General features: G+C 36.5%; 1 protein-coding gene across 1 annotated transcript in view; it reads right to left on the bottom strand.

Moving 5' to 3' along the window:
• Positions 1-2,577: 2,577 nt before the first annotated feature.
• The window catches only part of TLL1 (tolloid like 1), a 64,448-nt gene continuing 44,212 nt past the window's right edge, over positions 2,578-22,813 (bottom strand). The window contains exons 10-11 of the mRNA XM_022561650.3: positions 9,108-9,321; positions 2,578-3,221 (exon numbers count right to left, since the gene is read on the bottom strand). Coding sequence (XP_022417358.3) covers positions 2,818-3,221; positions 9,108-9,321 — 618 coding nt within the window. The 3' untranslated portion in view covers positions 2,578-2,817. The remainder of the gene's footprint in view (positions 3,222-9,107; positions 9,322-22,813) is intronic.

Here is a 22,813-nt window from a genome sequence, read left to right as displayed (position 1 = left end):
CAATCTATATCAACATCAAAAAATATGAAAATAGAGTTTCTCTGAAGGAAGGAGCCTTTTTAAAATGGGGTTGATAATAATTAGAAGTTCCCATTATTTGTCCATGAAACGTCCTATGAAAGGTGCTACTTTAAATAGGATTTTAGTAGAAATTGGCACGTAAGTTTAAACTTTTCAACCACCCACTACTTTTCACCTCCTTGTAACTCCACTCATTCAGACAACCTCACATATACATACATTAATATTTTTTTAAAAACCTGCCTTTAAAGCAGAAAATTCATTTTCTACCATAAAAGCAGGTCACCATACTTATATCCAATGCTCTCAGTCACAGAAATGGATTTTCCTCATAGAAATGCTAATTAACATACACTATTATGTTCAACTTTTCAAAAGTTGTGTCTCTTAGGAGGATCTGCTCGATCATGTGAAAGAATTCTAAGGCAATATAAGCAGTTGTTCCACAGGACAAGTGTTGCCCTTGCAATGATATACTCTTGATACATTAAGTCTTTAGTCTTCAAGTGCTACCAGCCAGACAGAGACATTCATAGTCTACAGGTGGTTGGCTCAAAGGTCAAAAACTTTGTTTAAAAAAATGTTTATGGACTAGCACCATGAAACAAATCCTTTTTTTTTTCAACATTGCATTTAAAAAAACTGATTTCTAGGAAGAGAAAGAAAGAGATCTTTCAATTCTAACAAGGCCTACTTCCACTTCATTTCATTTCATTAAAAAAAATACATTAACAATGACAACATCAACATTAACTACAACAGATCAACAACAAAAGAATGACAATAGCAGCAGTGGAACTTGAGTATGAACCATCCAGGCAGTCGCTTAGAAGAATCCTGTTCACACCTGTTGGGAGTTGTCTCATCAAGTTCATAAGACATCACAAGCCTTCTTGAATTTGGTATGAAAAGACAGCACTTTCACTGAAAGAACTGAGTTTACCAATCAATTGGGCATTTTCCAGCACTTAAATAAATGATATCTAGAGTTAACTGCAATGATAGACAGTACTGACATTTCAAACTTGTCAGAATGTCACAAAAACGACATGGTCTCGAGATCATTTATGTTTCAAAGAGGTAAATTTAGCCTGCAAGTGAAAATAATGAAGCTGAAATATTCCAGTTTCCAAGCATTGGTCATACCCACATTTAAAGTATAAACCACCCTCAAGAGACTTCCACTTCACAACAACTTATATGGGTCTGGCTTACACTGTCTTCAAGATCCAAAGTCAAAGCAATTATCCTAAGATACAAGGAGAGGGTATTCCAGTTTATGACCTGCAAGGTCATTTTACTTTTCCCATATATTGAAAAATTGTCAAAACGGACACTCTGCAGGGTCACAGACCCTGAATGGGACTGTCTGAATTGTGAAGCAGCTATGGTGAGCTGTGAACAAAGGATTGTGAAGTCTTCTTTGAAGCATGAGATGCCCTTTCGCCAACTTTATTTATATTTATACTGTCAAGAATGAAGTTCAGATATCCTGGTAATGTTGATCAGGGTTAGCTGGAAACTTCTCTTTTAGTACAAAGATAATTCTGGTCTTGCAGTTTTCTTCTGCTCAAACTCATTATATAAAACTTTGTGCTAAAATCTTCATTTAAAAAAGAAATACATCTTCTTTCCATTATGCCCATTCCTTTATGTTTTGATGGAGGTTATGGTGTTAATTTTTGGTATGCGTGGTATCTGGATATCTGATGCTTTTGTATCTTATATGAAATCCTTTCTTGCTGATTGTGTCATCAGTGTGAAAATGAATTAAAACTGTATCACCAATTGAATAGATCTCTTCTGGTGGCTGAAGACAAAAACAAACAAAACAAATAAACAAACAACAAGAATGAATTATTTTTTCTTCAGTGTAATTCATGTTTGGGAATTTTTTTGGTATATAATTTAAACCTCCCAACAACATTGAAAAGTGGATAAGAGTGACTTTATTTTACAGATGAGAAAACTTGAGTTTCAGAGAACAGATGACATGCTCAAGATCACAAGCCTGATCAGTGATATAGCTGAGCTTTGAACATAATTAAGTTTATTTCCAAGTTCTGAAACTTGGTGTTTTTTCCCAAAATTTTAAGCCAATTTCCTTTGATTTACAAGTAATTAAAGTGAGGTTCACAAAGGATAAAGGGACATTAAATCTATTTCAGAAGGTGCTCTGAGGCAGAGCCACTTCCAGAATCCAAATCATCCATTCCTTCTTGCTTTAATAATCTAAGTACCAAGAATAATTTTTGTTTCATTTCAGTAGCTATTTGGACAGGAGTTCAATATTATTTAAGAAATGGTCACTGGTAGACATTTGAAAAATGGGACTAATATCTTCAGAACAAAATATGTATTCAGAAGAACATTTGATATTAATGCAGTGAATCGTGGGGGAAAAGCATTGAGAAAACCTTAAGCTTTCCTGTTTCTTATTTCTCATGTTGACAACCTCTGACCTATGTTTTGTACTCCGTCCTGTGCCCACTGCAATGGAGCAACATTCAATAGTACCGGCTCTACCCCCACACCAATGGTAGATACTGTCACTTATCAAATATATTGTTGAGAGAGGAATGCCAATGATGTGCATATTCTTTTTGCTTTATGCTTTAATTTATGAAGCTTACAAAATTGTCAAAGGTGTGTATTTAGGCATATTTCTTTTAGATAATTAAACATTTAAATATTTATTGCACAATAAAAACATGAATTAAAAAAGGATGTGGACAGTAACAAGAAATTATAGCTATTGAATTCATCTGTCTTGTTCAATATTATTGAGCAAATTCATTAGAGATGGAGAAGTAAGGGAAGAAGAGGCATGTTATAACTTGTCAAGCCATTTTGTAAAAGCACTGCTGATTTGCATATGTTACACATATCAATCACCAATTTATAGGCATTTTTATCATGTCTATGGTATCCTGCTCGTACTGTATTTACCCCTGATCCACAGAATCGACCAAGCCCCACCGCTGTTGAATCGAGACCGTCAAAGAGCTCAACATAGTCATAGCCACAGTCGGCTTCTTCTTCCACTTCAAAAATCTGGAAGGATAACTCGAGTCGAGAGCCCCGTTCTGACACTAACAGCCATTCACAGTCAACTTGTCCTGGATAGTTGTTATCACCAAACTGAGCATGTGAGTACAGATCTCTGGGTTTTGATTCCACTTTCAGTCTGCCACCACACTCTGCCCAGGAAAGAAAAATGAAATAAGTGAGCTCAATGAGGTTTAACAATTTAAATTTCTCTTTTAATATAGTCTAACCACTCTCTAACTTCTGTATTCATTTCCACCATCAGTTATGTTCCCTATATTTGAAGATTCAGATGGCATAGTGGGTACTGTTATAGGCCCTAAAGAGACTGTTGGGTTGGAATTTCAGCTCCATACCTACTAGCTCAGCGACTTTGGATAAGTGACATCACTTCTCTTATCCATAGGGTAAAGCGGTCAAGAGTAAAGTGCAGATGATAATAATAGTACCAATCTTAGTGGGTTTTGAGGATTTGACTAACACACAAAAATCACTTAAAACAGTACCTGCCATACAGTAACTCTCAATGCATTTTTTTATTGTTATATCTCATGTTGTTTTCAGTCTTAAATAACTGTTTTCGTGGAAAAAAGGTCTGTCTTAATTTGAGTTTAATCTTAATAATTTAAGAACCCAGGATCCAAAGGAATAAGAAATAACTTAAAGATCAGCAAAATATATAAAACTCCTGTATGTGTATATGTGTCATATAGAACTCTCTGCATAGAATATGCAGACCAGTATTACTTTACTTAGGTAGAAATATTTATCTAACTTGGTTGGGAAAAGCATACACACATCATTAATTGTAGTTATTTTTGTAGTTCCAGAACCTTGTCAGTTATATTTTGTGATTTTAATAAACAAAGGAATTTAAAATGCTCTTTTTATGGCTTTTTCAGAGAGATATTAATAAATATAGGCTTTACCAGTTACTACTTTTGTAATTAGAGGTAAATATACCAAAGAAATATATAAGCCTGCATAAAGTTTACAGTTAGTGTAATTTAGAGAATACAAATTTTCAAAATTTTCTCAGGAACTCTTTGTAGTCTGAGCCCCCAGATTTTACAATGACTAGAGAATAAATTGTAGAGGAAGTCTACAATGTCTCCTCCAACCAAGTACATATACAAACATATGGCTGGGGTAGAGAGAAAAAGAAAGGGATATGAAAAGTGTCAGGAGAAAGTAGAGTTTCTTTCTGCCCTTATTTGCCAATGATTGAGAGGTTCCTGGGAAACAGTTATTTCAGTACTAAAACCAGGAAAGTCCCAAGAAAACTGATATGAGTTGGGAGGGAACAAAAACAAAAATCCAATGTGGAAAGATTTGGACAGCTAAGCCTCTGGTTATCAAAACACAATTGTAACCCTGGTGTGGTCATCTGTGACCAGATTGTCCTTGGCAGCACCCAGTGAAAGTGAATTAGGACAGCTAAAATTCTTAGATTTTTCAGATTTGTATATAATTTACCTACATTGTGGTTTGGTGATTTTAAGTAAAAAAATATTTCTGAATTCCCAGGATGGAACCCCATCTAGATGTGTCTGAATACAAGTAGGCTCAACCAAAACTATGGGCATTTTCACAGACAACTGCACATTCAGAGACCTTTGCGCGACTAACATATGAAAGAACTTCCAACTAGGGTTTCAATCATGAGAATGGCTTCCCCATCATGTTAAATGATGTCCCTTTGTCTTCCAGATGGTAGGTGGGGTGTCTTGCACAATCTATTGATGTAGGTGCCACAATTACAAATGTAAACATGTGAAGAAACACATGTGCTTAGAACCACTCTGGAAAGCTGCAAATCTGATCAGTCTTGGGAATCATCTCTTAAGTGTCACAGACTGGAAGGCAAGCATCCTTCCTTTCCCACCACGGTGCTTCTCTTATTCCAGTAATTCCAAGAATTATTGTCCTCTCCGTGTGACAGAACTCCACAGCTAACTGGCCTGGGTACAAATCTGAGCTCTATGCTTCATCAGCTGTGGGATTTTGTCCCCCACTTCATTCCTAAAGTGGGGATCATACATAGTACTTAAATGATAGGGTCTAGATGAAGAGTGATGGGCTAATATATGTAAAATCATTGAAGGATACCTTGCACATAGGAAAAGCCATATAAGTATACACAATCATCATTTTGTTATTATTTTCTAGTCAGAATATCTAAATGCCACCATCTATACTCCTAGAGATCCACTCAGGCATGAAAAGAAAAGCCAGAAAAATTGAAAAACAATTTAAAGCACTATTAACCTGTTTTCAGAAAGGAAGGATTATATTTTTGAAGGCCAGTAAAATATTTTGTGAAAGTATTTCTGAATTCAATATATAAATGTATAAACCAGTGTAATCTCATTTACAGATATTTTAAAAATTTGACTTATTCTCAAAGTTTAATATAATTCAGTGATTTGTTTTGTTTACAACTGTCAGCACTTGTATTACTTTTATTCCACAACCCAGGAAGGGGTGGACTATGGGAGAGGCACTGGCTTCTGTGTGCCTACTTCAGAGAAACAAAGTAGCAAAGCAAATCAGGATCCAGAGGAGACAATTCTCTGTCAACACCAGATCAGAACAGAAATCAAGAAGGAAATGAAGTATTTAAACAAAACGAGATTTCACAAAGCCTTTGTGAATCTGAAATGTGAGGCATCGTTATTTGATTTTATTGAAAACTTCTAGAAAATGACAATACTCAAAACAAATGACTTAAACTACAATTAAGAGTGACTTAAAATGTTTCAGAAAGGGTGGCCCTCGTTTTAATTTGGAAAGACTTCTGTTCATTTCCTGGTAAAGTGTTAAATCCCTGTGAGGGCCTGTAATTTGAGCAATAAATGCTTTTAGTAGGCACTATAATTTAATTAAGTTCTATCAAAATAATTTCTAAGGAGCCTAATAATATATTATTTGATTTTTAAATTAGGATGATGCTTTCTGCTGCAGAATAAAGTCCTACCTGACATGCCATGTTTTAAAATATTTTCTCTCCACACTCCCCCTCTTTTTCTGTATTATAGCCTTATCATATCTGAGAGAATATATAGGTTATTTTTTTTTACTGAGTTTTTTTCTTCAATAGTTTATCTAAGGCTGGCCTAACACCATTTGTTACCTGATTAAAATAAATTTGGACTTTTAGAATTTGGACCTACCTTTAGAGGAAAAAGGGACTTTTTCCAGCAAAGTCCATTTCCCATTGATTTGGATAGTATTACTTGTAAAAAAAATAGCTATAAAGCAATATTAATATTTCTCTTCACCTAATTTCAAAATTTGTAGTATTATAAGTTTTCCTTGTGGATAAAATTAAAATTGTATATAGAAATATAAATGTACTCAAGCAAATTAAAATGTATACTTCAGGGCCCCTTAATAAAAGTTACATGTATTCTAGAAAACATTAAATAATGAATAAATGCTTTATACATTTAGCAGAAATTGACAGATGTGGTACTGGACTTGGCTGTCTTGGTGGTAAAAACTGACTGAAAATCATAAGTTTAACTTATCAGACTATAGCTGTCAAAAGGCAGGAATTCCTTCTGTTTTCTCATAAGTTACCACAAAATTCCTAATTCTTTGCTATGAATTACTAATACTTTACAGTGTCTATTCAAAGCAGGTACCAAATAAATATTTCATGAAAGACTGTGGAATAAACTTGTTAAAGAGAAAACTTTCAAAAGAAATAAATAGTAAGCAGTACATAAGAATATTTCAGCATGTATGGCTACTTGAAAGTAACAGTGTAAATAAACTCTACCCAGAAAATTCAAAGACAGCTGGTTAAGTGAGAGAAAAAATTTACATGTAAAATAGACAAGCAAACAAACAAACAGGTAATGCCAAAAATTTTGACTAGCACAACTGAGCAGGAGTTGGGAGGCTAGGACTCTAATTCTAACTATTATTTTTTGTGCTACTTCAGTTTCATTTGAGTCTTAGTCTCAAAATCCTCATTTCTGAGATGACAGGACCGAATCATGTTTTGCCTACAAATTATGATTGAGGCTGATCATGTGGGTATTTGACTGGATTTGAACTGAACAGAGAGAAAAAATGAGCCTATTCAGTTGGATAGTTAGGACAGAAGATTTGATTAAGACAAATAAGGAAGCATTCAGTCTCTATTGTTTCAATTAACAGTGATCCAGTTTTGTATTGGTTTTCTTCCTAATCCAAAATGTTTATGTTAAGAAAAAATATACCATAGTAGAAAGTGCATGAGCATTGGAAACAGAATTAGGATAAAATCCAGGCTTTGATATAATTTTAGAAGTCTTTGCAAATTAATTAATCCTTCAGATTTTAAATTTCTTTATCTGAAGATAAAGATAATAATTCATACATCATATAGCTCTTTTGAGAACTCAATGTATGTAATTTATATTAAGTATATGTATGTGTCTGAAATATCAAGTGCATGCTATATATACAATTGGATTTCAATATATGATCTCTATGATAAGATAATTAGATCCTAACAGTGGATCCTAAATGGTAATACAAACACTGAAATGGGTCCAGAGCAGAGGCTATGAAAATTAAGGAGTCATGGAGTTATACAGCTGCAAGAAAACTTGAGATTTAAGGTAAAGGTAAAGATGAAAAGAGAAACTATAAAAGTAGGTTTTTATGAAACTAAGACAGAGGAATTTATAGGTAAGTAATTTAAAAATAGTGTATCAGCTCTTTCAAGAGTTTTGATAATATACTTTTACACTCCATTCTTAGAACCTGTGACAGCCACGATTATTTAAAAAATTGTGCCATTAACTCTGTGCTTCAGAAAAATATTGATCAAGTCATAGGACTCCAATTTTTCCATTCCTTCAATGTGTGACAAGTTATCAGGAAAATATTTAAAGAACAAACATCAAGTGTATAAAAAAATCCTTCATTAGTATGAAAATTTTAATCCATGAAAGATTTTTCTCGAACCAGAATATTTATATTAATCATGAGAAATAATTATTTTGTATTATTTATGAGTCCAGTCATTACTAGCATGAATCAGACAATATCCACTTTCTCACAAATAGGCTTCAATATAAATCTAATGCTCATAACAGAATATACTAGAGTGGAAAATAATATTGGACAATGGAATAAAGTTATGTTTTCTAAAATAAAAGGAAAGGAGAAAACAATAATCAGGAAACCATGACAAAAATTACTGCACTAAAATTGTTTCATTGATGAATTTGTAGCCTATTATATACTGCATTTTACACCAAGATAGATGTGTCTCAATAGTTTTGGCATTAGAACTGCCACTAGGTGTCACTATAAGCTAAATGATTTCAGTAAATATATATATATATATATATATATATATATATATATATTTAAACTGAATAAAAAAAGGATATTTACTGGACATTTATGGAATATATTATAAATTTGATCCAAATTATAAAAAAGTTATTTGACATTTTTGCTTAAAATTTTCCATATTTTTCTAAATTGTATTTTATTTCTTAAAGACTTCCATTACAGCTGGAATCTGTAAGAGTCAAATTAGGGATTAGGATTAGGGAAAAGACTGTGTTGCCTACCAAATAAAAGGGAAAAAAATAAAACTCTGTAAAACAGAGAGTTAAATTCCAAATTTGGTTTACAAAAATATATTAATGTGAAAGTTAGCTAAACAAGTAGGATTTTAGCAAAAACAAAATTTTTGAATTCCAAGCTATAGATTTCTATCTGTTAAATATAACATATAAATCAAACTGCTAAAGTTAACATGGAATACACTATATAAATATTTAGAGATAGTTCTTCTTGATCATACCACACTGAACATGAATCAGATCAAACTATTGTGTTTCTTTTAATTAGTTCAACAGCTACAAAGATATTTAGTTAGGATGCTATGTGGTTCTCAAACATTTCACACAGTACTTCAGTGAGACTTCTTCTGATTCATTTATAATCCTGTTATAGATCCCCTGCACACACTAGAAGAGAAACTTGGATCTTACTCAGAAAAGAGAAGCATCCCCTAATTTACTGACCTGTAGAATGTGTGGCTTGAAAGCCTTTTCTTTGAACAGATGCATCAGAAACAAACCGAACAAACATTTTATTTCCAGTAGCCACAAGGGGCTCTGGTATCTTGTTCCCACACAGTCGTCCAAGAATTGGTGATTTTTCCGTTTCTCCATCAAATACTTCCAAATGATCATAAGCACATTCTTGATGCTGCTCAATCTCAAACTCACTAAAAATCTATTAAAAAAGAAAGAAAGAAAGGAGAAAAAAATAAAAAAGCCACATATCACTCAAAATGGGTACTTTTCTTTGGAGCAGAAATACAGAACAATAATATGTCCAGGCCATGCAAATGATTCAATCCATCTAGCACATTATTGAAAGGGGTGTGAAATCAATAGAATATAAAGTCTCTAGGAAGACTTTATAATGAGGAAAACAATGTAATAACTTCACGTGAAATTCTATTGTACTATTTGACTATTGCAACTAATTCTACTATTGCAATTAAGTCTACTCCAGAATTTAGACAGATTATAATAACAAATGATATTTTATTCTGAATTTATTCTTAATGCATCAGAAAATTTTAAACAATTATATTTAAAAAATGAGTCCTTCTGGTGTTAATGATCATAAACTACTGAACATCATCATACCATTGAGCACTTAAACTGAAAAGAAAACTCCATAAAATAATTAAACAAGTAATTATTTTCACAGAAATTAAATATAGTAAATCTTAATAGAATACATAACACAAAGGGATTTTTCTTATACATTTCTTTATTTAGATCTTACAACCCATATTATTAGAAAACACTAATATGACTTTAAGCTAGATTATTTTTAGTTAACTGTTCAGAGAGATGGTACATTTATTTTAATATTTGGAGTCTTGCAAAGTTTAGTATGTTTTTTTATGTGTAGCAAATTCTTAAAATAAAAGTTTATTAAATATTTAACACATTAAATATAACGATGGAAAGTTTAATTGAGACTGACTGAAAATAATAATTGTCCAAACTATTAATAATTCCAGGGATTCTAGGTTATTTGCCATTGCCAATTAAGGCTTTTTCCATTCCTCATAAAAACCATCATACATTCAAGAAATAAACCATCACCCCTACTTAAGCCTATAGAGCAAAGCTAAAAAATATATAAAATAAATTGGAGGAAATATAAAATATGCTTGAAAATGTATTAATTTTGCTACAATCCCTACAGCATAAAATATTTGTACATAAACTTTCTACATACATGTTTTCCTTAATGCAGTTTTGTGAAGTGATTATAATTCTCAATTTAAAGCATACATTTTGTATTTTTGAAAGAAAAAAGTGACTAAGACAGGTTCTCCCTCACTGTTGATCACATTTATCTATTCCAACCACACTACCATCTGCTCTCACTTCTGACTTTAGAGGAGTAAGGGAAGAAATGAAGGAAGCAATTTATATTAATTAGGGAGTAGGAGAAAAGATTGAAGAGACAAAAGAAAAGGAAAAGGGCTGATCTCTCACGTCCCATTCCACTGTGCCCTACTTAAAAATATAAATTAAAATGTTATAACCGGAGGTGAGGGGGAAGATGGCGGAAGAGTAAGACGAGGAGATCACCTTCCTCCCCACAGATACATCAGAAATACATCTACACGTGGAACAACTCCTACAGAACACCCACTGAACGCTGGCAGAAGACCTCAGACGTCCCAAAAGGCAAGAAACTCCCCACGTACCTGGATAGGGCAAAAGAAAAAAAAATAAGCAGAGACAAAAGAATAGGGACGGGGCCTGCACCAGTGGGAGGGAGCTGTGAAGGAGGAAATGTTTCCACACACTAGGAAGTCCCTTTGCTGGCGGAGACTGCGGGTGGTGGAGGCGGGGAGCTTTGAAGCCATGGAGGGAGAGCGCAGCAGCAGGGGTGCGGAGAGTAAAGCAGAGAGATTCCCTCACAGAGGATCGGTGCTGAACAGCCCTCACCAGCCTGAGAGGCTTGTCTGTTCACCTGGCGGGGCAGGCGGGGCTGGGAGCTGAGGCTTAGGCTTTGGTCAGATCGCAGGGAGAGGACTGGCAGCATGAACACAGCCTGAAGGGGGCTAGTGCGCCACAGCTAGCCGGGAGGGAGTCCGGAAAAAACTCTGGACCTGCCTAAGAGGCAAGAGACTTTTTCTTCCCTCTTTGTTTCCTGGTGCGTGAGGAGAGGGGATTAAGAGTGCAGCTAAAAGGAGCTCCACAGACGGGCGTGAGCCGCGGCTATCAGCACGGGCCCCAGAGATGGGCATAAGACGCTAAGACCGCTGCAGCTGCCACCAAGAAGCCTGTGTGCGAGCACAGGTCACTCTCCACACCTCCCCTCATGGGAGCCTGTGCAGCCCGCCCCTGCCAGGGTCCCGCGATCCAGGGACAACTTCCCCGGGAGAACGCATGGTGCGCCTCAGGCTGCTGCAACGTCATGCCGTCCTCTGCCGCTTCAGGCTCTCCCCACATCCGTACCCCTCCCTTTCCCTGGCCTGAGTGAGCCAGAGGCCCCGAATCAGCTGTTACTTTAACCCTGTCCTGTCTGAGCAAACAACAGACGCCCTCAGGCGACCTACATGCAGAGGCGGGGCCGAATCCAAAGCTGAACCCCAGGAGCTGTGCAAACAAAGAAGAGAAAGGGGAATTTCTCCCAGCAGCCTCAGGAGAGGCGGATTAAATATCCAAAATCAACTTGATGTACCCTGAATCGGTGGAGTACCTGAACAGACAATAAATCATCCAAAATTGAGGAGGTGGACTTTGAGAGCAAGATATATTATTTTTTCCCCTTTTCCTCTTTTAGTGAGTGTGTATGTGTATGTTTCTGTGTGAGATTTTGTCTGTATAGCTTGGCTTTCACCATTTGTCCTAGGATCCTGTCTGTTTTATATTTTACTTAAAAAATTTTTTTCTTAATAATTCTTTTTTATTTTAATAAATTTATTTTAAATTAATTTTATTTTATTCTCTTTCTTCTTTTCTTTCTTTCTTTATACTTTTTCCCCCTTTTATTCTGAGCTGTGTGGATGAAAGGCTCTTGGTGCTCCAGCCAGGCATCAGGACTGTGCCACTGAGGTGGGAAAGCCAACTTCAGGACACCAGTCAACAAGAGACCTCCCAGCTCCATGTAATATCAAACGGCAAAAATCTCTCAGAGATCTCCATATCAACACCAAGACCCAGCTTCACTCAATGACCAGCAAGCTACAGTGCTGGACACCCTATGCCAAACAACTAGCAGGACAGGAACACAATGCCACCCATTAGTAGACAGGCTGCCTAAAATCATAATAAGTTCACAGACACCCCAAAACACACCACCAGATGTGGACCTGCCCACCAGAAAGACAAGATCCAGCCTCATCCACCAGAACACAGGCACTAGTCTCCTCTACCAGGAAGCCTACACAACCCACGGAACCAACCTTAGCTACTGGGGACAGACACCCAAAACAACGGGAACTACGAACCTGCAGCCTGCAAAAAGGAGACCCCAAACACAATAAGATAAGCAAAATGAGAAGACAGAAAAACACACAGCAGATAAAGGAGCAAGGCAAAAAATCACCAGACCTAACAAATGAAGAGGAAATAGGCAGTCAACATGAAAAAGAATTCAGAATAATGATACTAAAGATGATCCAAAATCTTGGAAATAGAATAGAGAAAATGCAAGAAACATTTAACAAGGACCTAGAAGAACTAAAGAGGAAACAAGCAACAATGAACAACACAATAAATGAAATTAAAACTACTCTAGAAGGGATCAATAGCAGAATAACTGAGGCAGAAGAACGGATAGGTGACCTGGAAGATAAAATACTGCAAATAACTACTGCAGAGAAGAATAAAGAAAGAAGAATGAAAAGAACTGAGGACAGTCTCAGAGACCTCTGGGACAACATTAAATGCACCAATATTCGAATAATAGGGGTCCCAGAAGAAGAAGAGAAAAAGAAAGGGACTGAGAAGATCTTTGAAGACATTGGAGTTGAAAACTTCACTAATATAGGAAAGGAAATAGTTAATCAAGTCCAGGAAGCACAGAGAGTCCCATACAGGATAAATAAAGGAGAAACATGCCAAGACACATATTAATCAAACTATCAAAAATTAAATACAAAGAACAAATATCAAAAGCAGCAAGGGAAAAACAACAAATAACACACAAGGGAATCCGCATAAGGTTAACAGCTGAACTTTCAGCAGAAATTCTGCAAAGCAGAAGGGAGTGCCAGGACATATTTAAAGTGATGAAGCAGAAAAAACTGCAATCAAGATTACTCTACCCAGCAAGGATCTCATTCAGATTTGATGGAGAAATTAAAACCTTTACAAACAAGCAAAAGCTGAGAGAGTTCAGCACCAGCAAACCACCTTTACAACAAATGCTAAAGGAACCTCTCTAGGCAAGAAACACAAGAGAAGGAAAAGACCTACAATAACAAACCCAAAACAATTAAGAAAATGGGAATAGGAACAAACATATTGATAATTACCTTAAATGTAAATGGATTAAATGCTCCCACAAAAAGACACGGACTGGTGTAATGGATACAAAAACAAGACCATATATATGCTGCCTACAAGACACCCACTTCAGACCTAGGGAAACATACAGACTGAAAGTGAGGGGATGGAAAAAGATATTCCGTGCAAATGGAAATCAGAAGAAAGCTGGAGTAGCAATTCTCACATCAGACAAAATAGACTTCAAAATAAAGACATTTACAAGAGACAAAGAAGGACACTACATAATGATCAAGCGATAGATCCAAGAAGAAGATATAACAATTGTAAATATTTATGCACCCAATATAGGTGCACCTCAATACATAAGGCAAATACTAACAGCCATAATAGGGGAAATCAACAGTAACACATTCATAGTATGGGACGTTTACACCCCATTGGTTAACAACCGACAGGACATCCAAAATGAGAATAAAAAAGGAAACACAAGCTTTAAATGATACATTAAACAAGATGGACTTAATTAATATTTATAGGACATTTCATCTAAAAACAAGAGAATACACATTTTTCTCAACTGCTCATGGAACATTCTCCAGGATAGATCATATCTTGGGTCACAAATCAAGCCTTGGTAAATTTAAGAAAATTGAAATTTTATCAAGTACCTTTTCCGAACATAATGCTATGAGACTAGATGTCAATTACAGGAAAAGATCTGTAAAAATTACAAACACATGGAGGCTAAAAAATGCACTACTTAATAATGAAGTGATCACTGAAGAAATCAAAGGGGAAATCAAAAAATACCTAGAAACAAATGACAATGGAGACACGACGACCCAAAACCTATGGGATGCAGCAAAATCAGTCCTAGGAGGGAATTTTATAGCAGTACAATCCTACCTGAAGAAACAGAAAACATCTCGAATAAACAACTTAACCATGCACCTAAAGCAATTAGAGAAAGAGAAACAAAAAAACCCCAAGGTTAGCAGAAGGAAAGAAATAATAAAGATCAGATCAGAAATAAATGGAAAAGAAATGAAGGAAATGATAACAAAGATCAGTAAAACTAAAACCTGGTCTTTTGAGAAGATAAACAAAATTGATAATCCGTTAGCCAGACTCATCAAGAAAAAAAGGGAGAAGACTCAAATCAATAGAATTAGAAATGAAAAAGGAGAAGTAACAAGTGACACTGCAGAAATACAAAAGATCATGAGAGATTACTACAAGCAACTCTATGCCAAAAAAATGGACAACCTAGAAAAAATGGACAAACTCTTAGAAATGCACAACCTGCCAAGACTGAATCAGGAAGACATAGAAAATATGAACAGACCAATCACAAGCACTGAAATTGAAACTGTGATTAAGCATCTTCCAACAAACAAAAGCCCAGGACCAGATGACTTCACAGGCAAATTCTATCAAACATTTAGAGAAGAGCTAACACTTACCTTCTCAAACTCCTCCAAAATCTAGCAGAGGGAGAAACACTCCCAAACTCATTCTACGAGGCCAACATCACCCTGCTACCAAAACCAGAGAAGGATGTCACAAAGAAAGAAAACTAGAGGCCAATATCACTGATGAAAATAGATGCAAAAATGCTCAACAAAATATTAGCAAACAGAATCCAACAGCACATTATAAGGATCATACACCATGATCAAGTGAGGTTTATTCCAGGAATGCAAGGATTCTTCAATATACGCAAATCAATCAATGTGATACACCATATTAACAAATTGAAGGAGAAAAACTGTATGATCCTCTCAATAGATGCAGAGAAAGCTTCTGAGAAAATTCTACACCCACTTATGGTAAAAAACCTGCAGAAAGTAGGCACAGAGGGAATTTTCCTCAACATAATCAAGTCCATATATTACAAACCCACAGCCAACATCGTCCTCAATGGTGAAAAACTGAAACCATTTCCACTAAGATCAGGAACAATACAAGGTTGTCCACTCTCACCACTCTTATTCAACATAGATTTGGAAGTTTTAGCCACAGCAATCAGAGAAGAAAAGGAAATAAAAGGAATCCAAATCGGAAAAGAAGAACTAAAGCTGTCACTGTTTGCAGGTGACATGAGAGTATACATAAAGTATCCTAAAGATGCTACCACAAAACCACTAGAGCTTATCAATTAATTTGGTAAAGTTGCGGGATACAAAATTAAAGCACAGAAATCTCTGGCATTCCTGTATAATAATGATGAAAAATCTGAAAATGAAATTAAGAAAACACTCCCATTTACCATTGCAAGAAAAAGAATAAAATATCTTGGAATAAACCTACCTAAGGAGACAGAAGACCTGTATGCATAAAATTATAAGACACTGATGAAAGAAATTAAAGATGATACAAATAGATGGAGAGATATACCATGTTCTTGGATTGGAAGAATCAACATTGTGAAAATGACTCTACTACCCAAATCAATCTACAGATTCAATGCAATCCCTATGAAACTACCACTGGCATTTTTCATTGAACTAGAACAAAAATTTTCACAATTTGTATGGAAACACAAAAGACCCCGAATAGTCATAGCAATCTTGAGAATAAAAAACGGAGCTGGAGGAATCAGGCTCCCTGACTTCAGACTATACTACAAAGCTACAGTAATCAAGACAGTATGGTACTGGCACAAAAACAAAAACATAGATCAATGGAACAGGATAGAAAGCCCAGAGATAAACCCACACACATATGGTCACCTTATCTTTGATAAAGGAGGCAGGAATGTACAATGGAGAAAAGACAGCCTCTTCAATAAGTGGTGCTGGGAAAACTGGACAGGTACATGTTAAAGTATGAGATTAGATCACTCTGTAACTCCATACACAAAAATAAGCTCAAAATGGATTAAAGACCTAAATGTAAGGCCAGAAATTATCAAACGCTTAGAGGAAAACATAGGTAGAACACTCTATGACATAAGTCACAGCAAGATCCTTTTTGACCCACCTCCTATAGAAATGGAAATAAAAACAAAAATAAACAAATGGGAACTAATGAAACTTCAAAGCTTTTGCATAGCAAAGGAAACCATAAACAAGACCAAAAGAAAACCCTCAGAATGGGAGAAAATATTTGCAAATGAAGCAACTGACAAAGGATCAATCTCCAAAATTTACAAGCAGCTCATGCAGCTCAATAATAAAAAAACAAACAGCCCAATCCAAAAATGGGCAGAGGACTTAAATAGACATTTCTCCAAAGAAGATATACAGATTGCCAACAGACACATGAAAGAATGCTCAACATTATTAATCATTAGAGAAATGCAAATCCAAACTACAATGAGATATTATCTCACACTGGTCAGAATGGCCATCATTGAAAAGTCTAGAAACAATAAGTGCTGGAGGGGGTGTGGAGAAAAGGGAACACTCTTGCACTGCTGTGTGGGAATGTGAATTGGTACAGCCACTATGGAGAACAATATGGAGGTTCCTTAAAGAACTACAAATACAAATACCATATGACCCAGCAATCCCACTACTGGGCATATACCCTGAGAAAACCATAATTCAGAAAGAGTCATGTACCAAAATATTCATTTCAGCTCTATTTACAATAGCCCGGAGACGGAAACAACCTAAGTGTCCATCATCAGATGAATGGATAAAGAAGATGTGGCACATATATACAATGGAATATTACTCAGCCATAAAAAGAAATGAAATTGAGTTATTTGTAGTGAGGTGGATGGACCTAGAGTCTGTCATACAGAATGAAGTAAATCAGAAAGAGAAAGACAAATACCGTATGCTAACACATATATACGGAATCTAAGAAACAAAAATGTCATGAAGAACCTAGGGGTAAGACGAGTAAAGATACAGACCTACTAGAGAATGGACTTCAGGATATTAGGAGGGGGAAGGGTAAACTGTGACAAAGTGAGAGAGTGGCATGGACATATATACACTATCAAACATAAAATAGATAGCTAGTGGGAAGCAGCCGCATATCACAGAGAGATCAGCTCGGTGCTTTGTGACCACCTTGAGGGGTGGGATAGGGAGGGTTGTAGTGAGGGAGACGCAAGAGGGAAGAGATATGGGAACATATGTATATGTATAACTGATTCACTTTTTTATAAAGCAGAAACTAACACACCATGGTAAAGCAATTATACTCTAATAAAGATGTTAAAAAATTGTTATAACCAATAAGCATTAGTGAATCACTATTTGCTATAATTATTATGAGTAAAAAGGAATATTTACTTCATTCAACCAATGACTATGGCTAGTTCAAAAATATTAAATACAGCACAAAGAATCTCACTGGAAAGAAACACAGTGCAGAAAAATACAGTGGAGAAGGAGAGTTTAGCAGATTTTATTTAATCTGAAGCACAACATTCAAAGTACAGCATCACCAAATGGTTTGTCACTTATTAATCTCTGTAATCTAGTGGCAGAGAAGGAAGCAGAGTAGACACACAGTGCATGGACTATAGAAGACACTGAATGGGTTGTTGGCTGGATGCCTGTATAAGGCTGTCCATTCATCTACCTAATTACCTAAACCCAGTTTATGGCCAATCCTATGAATGGAAAGAACGTAGACATGGCAAACCAAAACTTCTGGTTATCTGCCTCTTATAAGATGGTACTCAGTCAGCTTCTATTATCTTTGTGTACACATAAACAGTCTTAATATCAGTTTGTAACTGTTAAGAAAGCAATAAGAGAAAATCAGCTTAACAGCACCAAGAGTTTTTTTTAGCTAAATATGCAACAAAGCTTCTAAATAATAAGATAAATATTGTTTAAAAAGAAATATAACAATATCTGAAAACTGTTGCATGCTGAATAATTGTCTCTTTTGAATGGGCTTTAGAACCATTCATCTATAAATTTAAAGAGCAGAGAAACCTACTGTGTACAAGAGAAAAATTTAAGAATGATGGGGGTAATGGCATTCTAAAGCTTATCCTTTAAGTAAAAGTTAAAAATGGGATCAGAATTTACAGACCACACATGTTCAGTCCTTTGATTGGCCCATTGAAAACTAAGTGAATGAGATAACTAAGTGGCTACTTCATTCTCTAATGAAATAAATGCAGGATTTCTGGAGTAAATCATAACATATTTTACAGAGCAGAGCAATAAAGTACAAGGTGGCATTGAACTAGTGGGCTGGGGGCATGCCGACACCTGGTCTGCAGTCAATTGGCTCCAGCTTTTTATCAAATTACTAATGGAATCAGACTGACTCTATAAGTCAGAGTAGGCAAAGCTTTTTTAGCTGACACATTCTCAATGATGCAAATAACTCTCATTCATTAAAGTACTGTTGAATTTTCTTCTTGGAATAAGTAGTAGCTTGTTAGGTCAGCTGCAACAATTGCGTGGTCATTTTGGTCCTTTTCCAGAAGTCAGCTTAACCAAATGCTCCACCACACACAAGCAAAATGTGACAAATTCACATCTCATAAATCGGCCCTGTAATATTGAGACATCCACGTAGAGACCCCTCCATATACAGTGACTTTGCCTTAATATAAAATATTTCTAGGCCATAGAATGGTATTATAGGAGTCCATGGGAAAATAGAAAATCTTTAAAAACAGTTTTTAGAGTCCCCAAAGATAACGTGAGATACATAATTTATTACTTTATTCTATCACACATTCTGAGCCATGAATCTCTATGTCTAAATGATGCAGAATGTGAAAATTTCCAGCCACCAGGAACCAATGACACAGAAATGTCTCCCTAGAAGACACTTAGATTCCCAAAAAATATTCCCCCGAAGTCCTTCAACTTTACAATGGAGACAGAAAAGAAAAGCTGATGTGTGGAGCTGTAAGGAAGTCTGATTTCTGTTGAAACACTACCTTCTCTTTTGAGGACTTTTAAATATTTTTCTTAAGCGTTTACACTCAGACTTTACAGACAGTTTGGTATTCAAACATTTCAACCTTATTCACTCCATGATTATATTTCTATGATTTTAAGGTTCATAATCCAGGTTTTAGAAAGGCCAAAAAGAGTGAATAACAGTAAGTCCTAGTAAGAAATTCTAATGCATTTAAGGAGTTTCATTCAAAAGGAATAAAACTGAACTTCCATTTTAAGCTCTGGAAAGAATAACTGTGTGTTTCTGGAACATCCAAGCAAGCCTAATCTACCTTCCTGGCCACCAGCCAAGCTTCCATATGCAGCTCCCTCATATGAACATCTGTAGAGGTACTTTTACTGAAAATACAGGCACTGGCTAAAGGATAAGGCCATTCAAAGTCACATTTACAAGGGACAAGATACATTCACAAGGGACAACATAATAAAATGATAATGCTTAATGCGGAAATAAAATCTAGCTAAGATTTAAACTAAGATAATTAAAGAGACTGATACAATGTGAGCAGTTGTGAGATGAAATTCAGAGCTTCCGAGTTCTAGCCATCCTTCACTTTTTTCTCCCTTCGGTGAGAACTATCATTTGGTTTCCCACAAGATGTTGGAAGGATTGGAGGCCACTGGAAAAAAAAGGCACAGTGGAATATAACCCCCTGCCTTCTGATTCAAAAGACCTTTCTTTCCCATGAATACTCTATAACAGTGATCAAATATACTTATAATGGATTTATGGTGGAGAATTATATAACACTTGTGGGTGTTTTGTTTTCCAAATATCCCATATATGAAGATGTGAATTACAGCTATATAACTTAGCAAAGCTTTAGGATATGATAAATAAAATAAAAATGACATAACTGTATTAGCCTATTGTTATGTGCTCTTATGCTTAGAACTTTATTTCTGTTTCATTTGTTTTATTTTGTTTTTAATGAAGAGTAATTCAGAATATGAAAAAAGTACCAGAAATTTAATGATCAGTTGAGCCTCTCAGAACCAAGACAGGGTGAAGCCAGGAATGATAGAACTTTATCCCTTTATTCATTCAGAACTTTATCCCTCTTCTAGTAGGAAGACTTTTTCCAAGTATCTTTCAACCAAGGTTTCTTTTACTTTAAAACTGTTACCATGCATTTAGCATCTCATGATTAAACACACACACAGACACACACACAGATACACACTCTAAAAACAAGGCAAATATATTAGTTTCCTATTGCTGCTCTAGCAAATTAACACATACTTAGTGACTCAATACAACACACTTTTCTGGGGACTAGGACAAGGTCATCTTTGGGGGATGGGGAGCATTATTCTGCCTACCATAGAAAGTAAGGCCAAATATTTTCACCCTCTGATTCTCAGGAGAAATGAGGACAAACACTTATAACTGAATGATTTCAAACTCTTTTATCCATAACTTTATTAGCTCAGTCAAGAAACTAAGTCCCATAGAGGAAATCTGGCTTGAAGCCTGCTTTTTTGTAATTAAACTTTTACTGGAACACAACCATGTCCATTCATTTGTGCATTGACTGGCCTCACCCAGCAACAGACAGGCTGCCTAAAGACCTCCTGAGCCCACAGCCCATTAGACACAGCCCTGCCCAGTAGATGGCCAGGACCCAGATCTACCCACCAGTGAGAAGGCACCAGCTTCAGAATCCCCTGGGCCCTAGTGCTGTCCCCCAGGAAGCCGGGCGTAGCCTCTGGATCAGCCTCACCCACCAGGGAGCAGAAAACAGATGTAAGAAAACCACAATCCCATAACCTGTGGACCTAACCTGCCCACAGCAGGCCAGACCCTGCCCTGGGACAAGCTGGGCACTGACCCTGCCCAGTAGCAGGCCAACATGAACTCCAGAACACTCCAGACCCAGTACCCACCTTTGTTTCAGGAACTGCCCCCACCCCTCCCACTAGTGATCTTATATCAGCTCTGGGACTCCTGGGCCCTGTAACCAGACTCCAGAACCTGATTCTGCCTTCCAGTAGTCCAGCACTAACACCGGGACTTGGTTTCACCCACCAGTGTGTGGGCAACAGCTCTGGAGTCTTATGTACCCTAACTCTTCCCATTAGTGAGCCAGCACTAGTCTTGGGACCCCCCGGGGTTCTGCAGCTAGCTGCCTTGTGACCAGGCCCCACCAACCAGGAGCTGGCAGCCTCCACACAAGGCAGGTCTAAGCAACCAACGAGACCAGGGGCCAAAAAAGCCTAATAGTCCAGCCACATAGTTAGCCTGCCACAACTGAAGGACCCATGCAGGCCTAATAGGGAGAACTCCTAGAGCATATAGCTTGGGTGACAAGAAGGGAGCACACTGCTGGGACACATAGGGCATCTGCAAAAGTCCCCTTCTCCAAGATGAGGAAACATAACCAACCTACTAGATACATAAAAATAAAAACAGCAACTTAGGCAAAATGAAGTGACAGAGGAACATGTTCCATGAAGGAAAAAAATGAAAACCCCAGAAGAACTAAATGAAGTGGATCTAGGCAATCTACATGAGAGAGGGTTCAAGGTAGTGATTGTAAAGATAATCAAAGAACTTGGGATATGCCAAACAACTAGCAAAACAGGAACACAGCCCTATCCATTAGCACAGAGGCTGCCTAAAATCATAAGGTCACAGACTCCCCAAAACACACCACCAGACGTGGACCTGCCCACTAGAAAGACAAGATCCAGCCTCATCCACCAGAACACAGGCACTAGTCACCTCCATCAGGAGGCCTACACAACCCACTGAATCAACCTTAGCCACTGTGGGCAGACACCAAAAACAATGGGAACTACGAACCTGCAGCCTGCGAAAAGGGGACACCAAACACTGTAAGATAAGCAAAATGAGAAGACAGAAAAACACACAGCAGATGAAGGAACAAGATAAAAACGCACCAAACCTAACAAATGAAGAGGAAATAGGCAGTCTACCTGAAAAAGAATTCAGAATAATGATACTAAAGATGATCCAAAATCTTGGAAATAGAATAGAGAAAATGCAAGAAACATTTAACAAGGACCTAGAAGAACTAAAGAGGAAACAAGCAACAATGAACAACACAATAAATGAAATTAAAACTACTCTAGAAGGGATCAATAGCAGAATAACTGAGGCAGAAGAACGGATAAGTGACCTGGAAGATAAAATAGTGGAAATAGCTACTGAAGAGCAGAATAAAGAAAGAAGAATGAAAGGAACTGAGGACAGCCTCAGAGATGTCTGTGACAGCATTAAACACACCAATATTTGAATTATAATGGTCCCAGAAGAAGAAGAGAAAAAGAAAGGGACTGAGCAAATCTTTGAAGAGATTAGAGTTGAAAACTTCCCTA

The sequence above is a fragment of the Delphinapterus leucas genome, chromosome 5 (assembly GCF_059928025.1).
Source record: "Delphinapterus leucas isolate spDelLeu-1000000601 "Yukka" chromosome 5, BTC_Dleu_Yukka2, whole genome shotgun sequence".
Lineage (NCBI taxonomy): Eukaryota > Metazoa > Chordata > Mammalia > Artiodactyla > Monodontidae > Delphinapterus > Delphinapterus leucas.
The sequence above is the reverse complement of the archived record's forward strand: the minus strand, read 5'-3'. Positions and strand labels throughout refer to the sequence as shown.